Source organism: Trachemys scripta, chromosome 16, assembly GCF_013100865.1.
Source record: "Trachemys scripta elegans isolate TJP31775 chromosome 16, CAS_Tse_1.0, whole genome shotgun sequence".
Classification (NCBI taxonomy): domain Eukaryota; kingdom Metazoa; phylum Chordata; order Testudines; family Emydidae; genus Trachemys; species Trachemys scripta.
In genome coordinates, this window is record NC_048313.1 from 7,027,247 (window position 1) to 7,038,085 (window position 10,839).

At 61.5% G+C, this 10,839-nt stretch overlaps 1 protein-coding gene across 1 annotated transcript in view; it reads left to right on the plus strand.

The window, feature by feature from the left end:
- The window catches only part of WNK3 (WNK lysine deficient protein kinase 3), a 69,364-nt gene that overhangs the window by 44,188 nt on the left and 14,337 nt on the right, over nucleotides 1-10,839 (plus strand). The window contains exons 17-26 of the mRNA XM_034792907.1: nucleotides 1,018-1,173; nucleotides 1,266-1,317; nucleotides 2,425-2,520; nucleotides 3,163-3,935; nucleotides 4,577-4,667; nucleotides 5,119-5,228; nucleotides 5,498-5,952; nucleotides 6,606-6,817; nucleotides 8,268-8,369; nucleotides 10,048-10,250. Coding sequence (XP_034648798.1) covers nucleotides 1,018-1,173; nucleotides 1,266-1,317; nucleotides 2,425-2,520; nucleotides 3,163-3,935; nucleotides 4,577-4,667; nucleotides 5,119-5,228; nucleotides 5,498-5,952; nucleotides 6,606-6,817; nucleotides 8,268-8,369; nucleotides 10,048-10,250 — 2,250 coding nt within the window. The remainder of the gene's footprint in view (nucleotides 1-1,017; nucleotides 1,174-1,265; nucleotides 1,318-2,424; nucleotides 2,521-3,162; nucleotides 3,936-4,576; nucleotides 4,668-5,118; nucleotides 5,229-5,497; nucleotides 5,953-6,605; nucleotides 6,818-8,267; nucleotides 8,370-10,047; nucleotides 10,251-10,839) is intronic.

Here is a 10,839-nt window from a genome sequence, read left to right on the forward strand (position 1 = left end):
GCTCTGCTTGAAGCAGGAATGATCTCGGGGCAGTTCTCGGGATGCAGGAGGTTCAGACTGGACAGTTGCAATGGTCCCTTCCGGCCAGGGAAACCACGAATTTTCCTTCCACGAAGACACCCGTACCGTCTTCCCACCGTCCTGGGCAGCTCAGAGATTGGTCTAGCGCGTTGTGCTGCGGTGCCTGTGAGCTTTGAGGGTCTCACCTGGGCTGATTTTCCAAGGTGGAGAGTAGATGATCTCGGGAGCGGGTGATGAAGGCCCCACCCTAGGGCCTGGGAGCTGACGGTTCGGTTCGCTAGGGCTTGGTTTCACTACATCTCGCTGATTGTTTTGGCCTGTTCCAAAAAAGCAGGTCAGGACGAATCTGAAAATTACGAAAAATGTCAGTGAATCGACAACATCAATTTGGGGCGTTGTTAAAGGGCTAGATTCACAAAATTGGGGTGTGCGGGGAGTAGTCGTTGGACTCTGTGGATTCTAGGCAGGTCTTCCATGGTGCTTTGCCTCGCTGTTGGGCTCTGTGCATTCTGGGACTTCTCTTGCTGTGCATCGTGGGACCCTGGAGTTCTGAGAGTTGAGAGTCAAACCTACAAATTCCCACGATTCCTCACCTGCCACGTCAGGGCTGTTCCCTTTTTTGGGCGAGCCAGCACTTTTTCAAATGGCTGTCAGACGGCATTGCTCCCAGTATGAGCTGTTCCTCTCTTTCCTAACATGCTTGGACCAGCAGCGAAATGGGTCAAGGTATTGTTACTGGGCAACTGAGATAGGTAAAGGGGCCAGTTCCCACCTCTCTGCGCAATCGGCTCAGGCTCTCTGCAGACTCAGGCAGACTCGGGGCACGTTATCGAAGATTCTTTTGCAGCAATACGAGCTAGAGACACTTCCTTTTGTAATAAGCGAAAGCCGAAAATCTGCTGAACGATTCGGGTACTTGTCCAGTCCCCTGGCTGTCGAGTCCCACGCTTTGGGAAACGCTGATTGAACTGTTGGGTGTTGGTTCCCCCCAATCAGGTGGAAGATAACTTTGTGCTGGAGAGCGAGAAGGAGAAGTTTGTGGAGGAGCTGAGAGCCATCGTGTGCCAAGCTCAGGAGATCCTCCGAAGCCTGCCGGTGGAAGAGCGAGCATCTGGCAACGATTCCGTTCCCTCCGAGTCCAACAGCAGCCAAGTAAGAACGGTGCTTTATCTCGGGCATGTCTTCTCGGCTACGTGGGCACTCCGAAGCTTCATTGTTTATTGACTTGTCGGTTTTTAATTCAGACAGGGTCGTCCGAGCAAGTTCAGATAAACCCTGCCTCTGCTCAGACCGGCAGTAAGTACCTTTAAAGAACCTTGAAACACAGGGGAGTTGGCTTGGCTTTGCGCCCCGGAGAGCTGGATTTAAGGGAGACCTCCCTGGGTTCTTTGTTGAAATGAATCTTATTGACCCTCTGCTTTCTCCACCCTCCTCCCAAATTTTTTTGAGAGGGGGACATGCTGTCACCGATTCCCAGACCCTGCTAGCGATTGCAAGATCAACCTGTGTTATTCTGGGGTGAGGTTCATAGTAGGGTTTCATGTTTCTCTATTTCATGCAGTTTCTCTCCGGGGTGCAGAATGACCTTGGGGATTCTGGGGTTAACTCAAGGAGCTCAATTTCTTTAGCTTACCAGAGAGAAGGTGAAGGGGTGGCTTGATCCCAATCTGTAAATATCTACATCGGGAACAGATACTTAATAACAGGCTCTTCCGTCGAGCAGAGGAAGGTCTAACTCCATCCAGTGGGTAGAGGTTGAAGCCAGACGAAATCAGACCGGAAACGAGGCGCGTTTTAATGTTGAGAGTCATTAACCACTGCAACCATCTCCCGAGGGTCATGGCTGATTCTCCGTCACTGACCCTGGGGAAATCAAGAGGGGATGTTTTCCTAAAAGATCTGCCCTAGGAATTTTTCTGGGGCCGTTCTCCGGCCCGTGCTGTGCAGGGGGCCAGGTGAATGATCACAATGCCCCCTTCCGGCCTCGGAACGTATGAATCTGTGACTCCATTAATGGAGAGATGTCCTTGTTTTTCACTGTCGTGTATTTCACTGTTTGAATTCACTTCCTCTTAAGTCTGTCCTTCAGCACGGTACAAAACAGCACCGTTGTCCTACACAGCAACCGCACGTGTTATTTAAACCAGTGGTCAGGGCGAATTCAGCCAGCGACACTGGCGCCAAGCAAAGCAGTTAGCTTCGCCTCGGCATTCCCCTGCCCTGCGTACACGAGCCATTGGCCGTGCCCGACCCACGTGGCTGATATTCCAAGGCAGGCGAACCAGACCCACAGAGTGGGAGGCGGAGGGCTGTGCTTTGGCCGGCCGATAAGCTAGGACAGAAATGCACTAGACTTACCTGCTGGTAGGTACAAGTGACGCTTCCCCTTTCGACTTTCCCCAGACGAGTGCGCTCCTCAGTCCTCTCCAGTCGGCCGCTGGCGATTCTGCATCAATCAGACAATAAGGAACAGAGAGGGGCAGACGCCGGCTGTTCCCGGTGAGCAGAGACTTACACCATGGGTGACGGGAGGTCAGAGAGCAGAAGGAGCCGAACAATTCAGAGTCAAAACCGGCCAGAGGCTTTCTCTTAGCTTTGGCACAAGGCTTTGTAGCCCACGCAGTAGGGCTTCTGTGAAGGGCCCAGGTTTGGATCCTGGTCTCAGCTGGGGTAGGGTGGGGCACTGGACAGGGTGGGCCAGTGCGCTGAGACAGTCCAGCGAATCCTCCGGCTGCATGCCTGGCCGGTGGGTCTTTCTCCCCTGCTCATGGTCAAACCAAGAGCCAGATTTAGGGTCGGGAAGGAATGGGTCAAGAGCCAGTTGCTCTGAGCAGGGGGAATTGCCCCGAGTGTGACCTTGCCTGAGTCTGCAGAGAGCCTAAGCCAGTTGCTCAGAGAGGGGTGAACTGCTGTTAGTGTCCCTGATAGTCACACAGCCTGAGTCTGCTGAGAACTGGGTCTCTGTGAAGATCCTTCGGCCACAGAAATTCCCAGCAGCTCCCTTCACCTTCCAGCCCCTCCCTCTTAGGCCCTTTGCTTGGGGAGACCCCCACAGCTGTCTTTACTGACGATGTGTCTGGGAGGGGCCGAGGTCCCTGCTCAGCGTCTCAGTCGGGGTGTAACGTTTCTCCCCGGCGGTAGTTACAGGTCCGGACAAGGAGAACGCTAAGGAGACGTGTCCCCAGGGTGAGTCACTGGCTGCTGAGAGCCAGGGTCCCAACGCCAGCCCAAAGGACAGCGCGGCACCGGAGTGCCCCGGCTTGAAATGTGAGGGGCTGGCGGAAGGAGATGCAGAGAAGCTAGTGCCTCTCACTGCCAATGACAACTGGGCTGGGCCGGAGACGGGAGAGCCCCCTGCCCCACAGCCTGGCGACTGCCCTCTCGGCTTGGCGGTGGCGCCCGCTGGCGAGCCACCCCTCCTGACCGAGGACCCAGCGTCCGAGCGCCAGTCCCAGCACACTCCACAAGAAGGAGATGCCTCTCCGAGCTCCAAGGCCGGGCAGGCCCAGACGCCCGGCTCGGAACCGGCCCCGCTGCCTCCCTCGGTGCCAGAATCTGACGGCGAGGGGCCGCCCAAGATGGATTTTGTCGACAACCGAATCAAAACCCTGGACGAGAAGCTAAGGACGCTGCTCTACCAAGAGCACAGCTACTCCGAGAGCCAGAAGGACACGCAGAGCACGGAGTCCCCACTCTCCTCGGCCGAGGATACGCTGTCCTGTGCCGGGCTGGAAGTGCCAGCCGTCGGACCCTCCCTAGGAGCGCCAGGGAGCCCGGCGGAGTCCCAGGGGACCGACACCTCCGAGGGGTCTCCACTGCCCCCCCCCGAGCCTGCCAGCCAGCCCGCCGGCTCGCCCGCGCTGAGCCAGGACCCCGACGTCATCACAGTCGCACCCAGGGAACTCTGTCTGCATGTGAGTATGGGGGCGCAGGGGGCCGGCGGGTATGGTACCCGGGATGCAACGCTGGCATTGGGGGCTGGGGCCCAGGTGGTCCGACCCCCAGCCAAGATCAGGGCTCCCCCATGCTGGGTGCCGCGCGGACCTCTCCCCCGGCCAACAGCGGGGCCCCCCCGTGCTGGGCGCGGACCTCTCCCCCGGCTGAGAGCGGGGCCCCCCCGTGCCAGGCACCGCACGGACCCCTCCCGCGGCCGAGAGCGGGGCCCCCAATTCGCCAGCCCGTTGGAAAGTCCTTTAGACGCACATGGTGGAGCGACAAGGGGGCCTGGTACGGTTTGGAAAGTTGGGTTGGGGCAGGATGGTGGTTTCTGAGCCCCCTCTCGGTAGTGACCAGACAGCAAGTGTGAAAAATCGGGTCGGAGGTGGGGTGGGTAATAGGAGCCTATATAAGAAAAAGACCCAAAAATCAGGCCTGTCCCTATAAATCAGGACATCTGGTCACACTACCTCCTGGTGGCTCTAGGGCACCCAGCCATTAATTCAGGGAAGTCTGATGCAGGGGGTCCCCGGGGTCCCCTTTGCCTTGCGAATCTGCAGCTGCCCCGTCCCACTCAGGCGCTGCGGGTTTTTCTTTCCCTCCCCTTTGTCTCGTTCAGGAGCCGTCCCCGGAGCCTTCCTCCCCGCCGAACCCCGAGGCCTGCCCTGCTGCGGTGGCCAGCGTCGGAGCCGTTCATCTGCAGACAGGAGGTGGATATTTTGGCCTAAGCTTTACTTGCCCTAGTCTCAAAAACCCTATTAGCAAGAAATCCTGGACTCGCAAATTAAAAAGCTGGGCGTTCAGGCTCCGGCAATCCACCAGCTTTTTCAAGAGACCCAAAGTCCGCCAAGGTAGTGTGCTTAGAGACAGGGATCTACCATAGGTAAAGCATCCGTTCTGATTCCTTTCCCCGCCGCGCCCCTTTGTTTCCATCCGCGTCATTTCACCCCGCAGCCGTCGCCACTTTCCTTTTCTCGGGCTCCCCCCCGCTTCCCCCCATTGTTTTCCATTCCACCTAGAAGTGTCAGTCTCGGGCGGGGGCGGGCGGGGTGTCAGACGCGGCGGCACTCTTGGGAGGTGCGGCCCCCGCGGCCCGGTTCTAACCCGCGATGCCCTCCCTTGTTTCTGCTCTTTTCTTCCCGCTGTGGCGCCCCTCGGCAGCGGAGGCAGAGGAGACGAGGACAGAGGGGCCTGCCGAACAGGCCGGGCAGAACGAAGCCAGTGGGAGATGGAGATCGGCTTCGATGTCCTATCAGCGAGGCCGCTTCCAGGTGGGCCTTGCCAGCCATTGCCTGGCTCCTTCCCCATGCCCCTGGCTCTAACCAGCCGGACCCCACTCCCCTCCCAGAGCTGGGGAGAGAACCCAGGCGTCCTGGCTCCCCCCCCCCTGCTCTAACCACCAGCCCCCCTCCCCTCCCAGAGCTGGGGAGAGAACCCAGGAGTCCTGGCTCCCAGCCCCTCCCATCACGTCTAGGCATGAGCGCTTCATGGCTGGGGCCTGCCCTTCCCAGCTAACGCTGCCCATCCCTGTGTGTCCCAGGTCACCGCTGTGCCACAGCAGCCAGCTCCCCGCGCAGCAGACGCCGGGCCTGACGCCGCTGGGGCGGAGGAGCGTCAGACGGACGATCCAGGCACCCCCCCACCGGGAGAGTCACTCCCATGGGCCAGCCCGGCCTGTGACACAGACACCTCTTCCCTCACCCCGGAGCGGGAGCCGGAAGAGCTGTCGGCCACGGGAAGCAGCACGGAGCCATGGGCCGAGGGGCCCGTCCGGAGGCAGGCCAGCTCCGATAGCGAGCTGGGCCCTGAGGAGTCGGGGGAGACCCTGGGGTCCGGCAGGGAGCGGCGCCCCCCGGCGCCCGAGGACCGCGCCTGCCACGGGGCCAAGCGCCGTAGCTCCCTCTTCCTCTCGGCCTCCTCGCCCATGAGCAGCGACGACGAGTCCGAGCTCGAGGACGAGGACCTGAAGGTGGAGCTGCAGCGGCTGCGGGAGAAGTAAGGGGGCCGTCTCCGGCCCTGGCCAGCCCAACCCTCTTCCCCCAACCTGCAGCAGGACCAGGGCTCTCCTCGCCCAGGGTTTCTCCTGCCACACGTCCAGCCCGTGGCTGGGGGGGGGGTGGCCTGGGCCCCCGAGCAGAGGGGCTTGGGCTGGAGGTACAGGGCAGCGCTAGCTCAGGCAGGGTCACGGAGCGATCGGCGCAGGCTCTGTGCAGACTCAGGCGAGTCCTGCTTTGTCCTTTCAGAGCCAGCTGGGAGCGTGTTGTCAGGACCCTTCGCTGTTCTTCCTCTAATGCCTAGAGGTCAGGATTGGGGTCCCGCTGGGCACCTAGAGAGTGGCAAGAGCTCAGTCGAAATATGCTAGACAGACCAGGGGAAACAGAGGCATAGGCCGGGGAAGTGGCAGAACCAAGAAAAGAACCCAGGAGTCCTGGCTCCCAGCCCCCTCCTTGCTCTAACCACTAGACCCCACTCCCCTCCGAGAGCCGGGGAGAGAACCCAGGAGTCCTGGCTCCCAGCCCCTCTGCTCTAACCACTAGACCCCACTCCCCTCCCAGAGCCGGGGAGAGAACCCAGGTCCCCCTCACGGAGCAGCACCAGTTCTCGCTGGGTGTGGGGGTGCCGTGCTGACGGCTTTTCCTGCCCCACAGACACGTCCAGGAGGTGGTGACGCTCCAGGCCCAGCAGAGCCGGGAGCTGCAGGAGCTGTACAAACGCCTGCATGCCCTCAAAGACAGCAAGCCCGAGCTGTCGGAGCTATCCCTGCAGCCCGCCTCCCCCCGCCGGCCTCGCTCCTTCAAAAGCAAACTGCGCGTCCGGCCCCCGGTCCTGACGCACGCCGAGAACTGTATCGTCACCACCGGTAAGCCAGGAAACGAGCCCCGGCTAGCGTGGGGCTGCCCCCATCCCTTCTGGCCTTCCGGGGGGGATCGCAAGGGACTGGGCGCTGCACGGGGGAGCTAGAAGGAGAGCGGCCAGAGACGAGTCTTGGGGATGAGCCGAGGGTTGGGAACCGGGCTTTAGTGTGAGAGACTCCGGGAGCTCGGTCCCTCTGGCTCGATGCCGCCTGCGTGGGAAACAAATACTGCTTACGGGCTCTTCGGTGGAGCAGGCGAACGTCTCCCGCAGGCCAGGGCTGGAAGTTGGAGCAGTGGCCCCTGGCTCCTAGCGAGATGAATGGATTTCAGAGCAGATCATCCATCCCAGGGGCTCTCAACCGTTCCAGACGGCCGGCCCCCACTCAGGAGGCTGATTTGGCTTGTGTCCCCCCACGTTTCAACTCGCTTCCAAAATCAGACCCAGAAATACCCAAGCGTCCCAGCCGCAGCCGAGGTTCGCATCTGTACCATGGCGCTATGAAATAGCCCCCGGGATAGAACGGTTGCCCTGCCAGGTCGGTGTGACCAAGGCCTTGTCCGGGTGACGTTAGCGGGTACTAGCTCCGCTAGCGCTTTTCATGGAGCCTGTTGTAAAGCCAGGCAAATCTCGAGCTGAGTTGATGGACCCCTGGAAGCCCTCTGAGTACCCCCAGGGGGACGCGTAGCTGAGAACCGACCCAGGCCGGGGGCTGACCCCTTAGGAAAATGGGGTCAGCCCCCACTGGGACTGAAAAGCGCCCAGTGCTGGGGAACGTGCCGCGCCCCGTGGGAAATTGTTCCAGTGGTTAATGACTCTCACCCGTAACGACATACGCCCCATGTAATCTGCCAGCGTTTACAGAGGAAGCTGGTATCCGTATCCCCATTGTACTGCTGGACAAACAGGGACAGAAAGGCCGTGACTTACCCAGAGTCACCCCAGCAGGGCTTTGGATGGAGTAGGGTGGGGACGATTGACCCCCCCGATTAGGCTGTAGCCCAGGGTTGGCGGCGTGCAGGAGGCGACGGGTCGGACAGCGAGAGGGTTACGGGCGGGAGGCGACGGGTCGGACGGCGAGAGGGTTACGGGCGGGAGGCGACGGGTCGGACAGCGAGAGGGTTACGGGCCGGAGGCGACGGGTTGGAAAGCGAGAGGGTTACGGGCCGGAGGCGACCGGTCGGAAAGCGAGAGGGTTACGGGCGGGAGGCGACGGGTCGGACGGCGAGAGGGTGACGGGCGGGAGGCGACGGGTCGGACGGCGAGAGGGTGACGGGCGGGAGGCGACGGGTCGGACGGCGAGAGGGTGACGGGCGGGAGGCGACGGGTCGGACGGCGAGAGGGTGACGGGCGGGAGGCGACGGGTCGGAAGGCGAGAGGGTGACGGGCGGGAGGCGACGGGTGGGACGGCGAGAGGGTGACGTCTGGATTTTTAACTCCATCCCTCCCGTACACAGAGTGCTGCTGCACGACCACCGCCGCCTCCATGATTGACTATCACCTGAGCATCCAGGCCCGCCTGCTGCATCAGAGCTGCGCCCCGGGGGAGCCCAGCCCAGGTACCTCTGCGCCCCTGAGCCAGTTCCCACACTAAGGGTTAAAGCGCAAGATTAGGATTTGGGAGACCTGGGTTCTGTTCCCGGCTCCTCAGATGAGTCACTCGGCCCCTCCCCTGTGCCTCGGTTTCCCCATCTGTGAAACTGGGGTGACGGTACTGGCACCCTTTTGTAAAGCACGTTGAGACGCTTTGTGTGAGCTAGGAGCCCGTATGAAGAGACCCTGCTAGCCTGGCCCGGGGGAAGTTTCCTCTAGCTGGCGGGTTGGTCTGTCCGTCCGATTTACTCCTCTGGCCCCTCTTGGGTCTGCGTAATCGACTTCTCTGGCCACAATTGGTTCTGTCTGTCTAACCCACTTCTCAGAGCCCCGTTGGTTCGGGCTCGGGGGCGTCTGGGCCCTGCACCCTGTACTTATCTGCTGCGCTGCCCCCTGCCTTGGGGCTGCCCCGCCAGTCTCCCAGGCGGGGCGTTGCATGCTGCGGTCTGGCCCCTGCTCAGCCCAGCGAGTTCCGCCTGGCACCGAGCCCAGAGGCATTAATTGAAAGTGGGGCTGAACTGCTGTTTGAGCACGAGAGACCCCAGGACCCTGCTGTGGCAGCATTGATCACCTGAGCCGGGCGCTGTACAGTATCTATTAGGTGTAATACGGTACCTCCTAGGCACCCCAGCCACGGCCCAGGACCCCACCGCAGCGGGTGCTGTACAGTATCTATTAGGTGTAATATGGTACCTCCTAGGCACCCCAGCCATGGCCCGGGACCCCACTGCGCCAGACGCTGTACAGTATCTATTAGGTGTAATACGGTACCTCCTAGGCACCCCAGCCATGGCCCGGGACCCCACCACGCCAGACGCTATACAGTATCTATTAGGTGTAATACGGTACCTCCTAGGCACCCCAGCCACAGTCTGGGACCCCACTGCGCCAGGCGCTGTACAGTATCTATTAGGTGTAATACGGTACCTCCTAGGCACCCCAGCCACGGCCCAGGACCCCACCGCAGCGGGTGCTGTACAAACCCGCAACAAAAAAAACCCCCTGCCCCCGCAGAGCTTCCCGTCTGAGCGCTAGGGCCCTCGCTATTGCCCTTGATTTCTCGTGGAAGTCGCCCAGATACTGTGGGGATGGGCGTCAGCATTAAACTCTTGGGTGGCTGGATGGGGGTGCGAGGGATGGATAAAGGGGTTGGGGGGGAAGGAAGAGGTGTCGGGGGGATGGATGGAGGAATCATAGAATCTCAGGATGGAAAGGGACCTCAGGAGGGATCTAGTCCAACCCCCTGCTCAAAGCAGGACCAATTCCCAGACAGATTTTTGCCCCAATTCCCTAAATGACCCCCTCAAGGATTGAACTCACAACCCTGAGTTTAGCAGGCCAACGCTCAAACCATTGAGCTAACCCCTCCCTCCTGGGGATGCGGACGGACGGAGGGGCGCGGGTGGGGACGGACAGAGGATGCTGATGGGGATGGACGGACGGATGGGTGGATCCCAGATCCCACCCCCGCCCCGCCTCACTGGCTGGCCCCCATCTCCAGGCAGCGTGAAGGCCAAGTCCTCAGCCGGCGGCTAGTCGGGGCCCGCGGGCTCGCCGAGCGCGTCGCTGCCGTGGCCAGCAGGGGGAGCTGTGTGTGCCCTGCCCCTCGCCCCCCTAACTCCCCCCCGCCCCTCTCCCCGACAGAGCAGCTGTGCGTCGTCAGCGGCGCCACCTCCTGCCAGCAGTCCCCGGTCAGCAAGAAGGGGATGTTCACCGACGACCTGCACAAGCTGGTGGACGACTGGACTAAGGAGGCCGTCGGGAACGCGCTTCTGAAACCCAGCCTGAACCAGATCAAACAGAACCAGCACCGGCTGGATGGGGACAGCTGGAGCAAAGCCTGTGAGGTGAGGGGGGGCTGGGGCCAGGACGCCTGGGTTCTCTCCCTGGTTCTGGGAAGGGGGGTCTAGTGCTTAGAGGGGGGTGGCTGGGAGCCTGGACTCCTGGGTTCTCTCCCTGGCTCTGGGAGGGGAGTGGGGGCTGGTGGTTAGAGCAGGGGGGGCTGGGAGCCAGGACTCCTGGGTTCTCTCCTGGGTCTGGGAGGGGAGGGGGGGCTAGGGGTTAGAGCGGAGGCTGCAGTGGTGATATTTGCATATTACCCACAACCCCCTGCGTCTCCCCCCCCCCCCACTCTACAGTCCTGGGCAATCTTGACAGACGTCTCTCCTGTCCTGCTGCCCCCGCTCCCCCCCAGGAGCCCATCCCCAGGGCATCAGATCCTGCCCCAACCTCCTGCCCCCCTCCCCATTTCTGGCTGATGATGTTCATTAACCCCCTCAAGTCACTGCTGTACAGGGAGCAGCTAGACTGGGGGGGGCTGGGGGAGTGAGGGGCACCGGCACAGCTGGGGGGGCAGAGCTGGGCCAGCAGGGGCTGCGGGTCGGGAGTGAGGGGCACCGGCGGAGCTGGGGGAGGCAGGGCCGGGCTGGCAGGGGC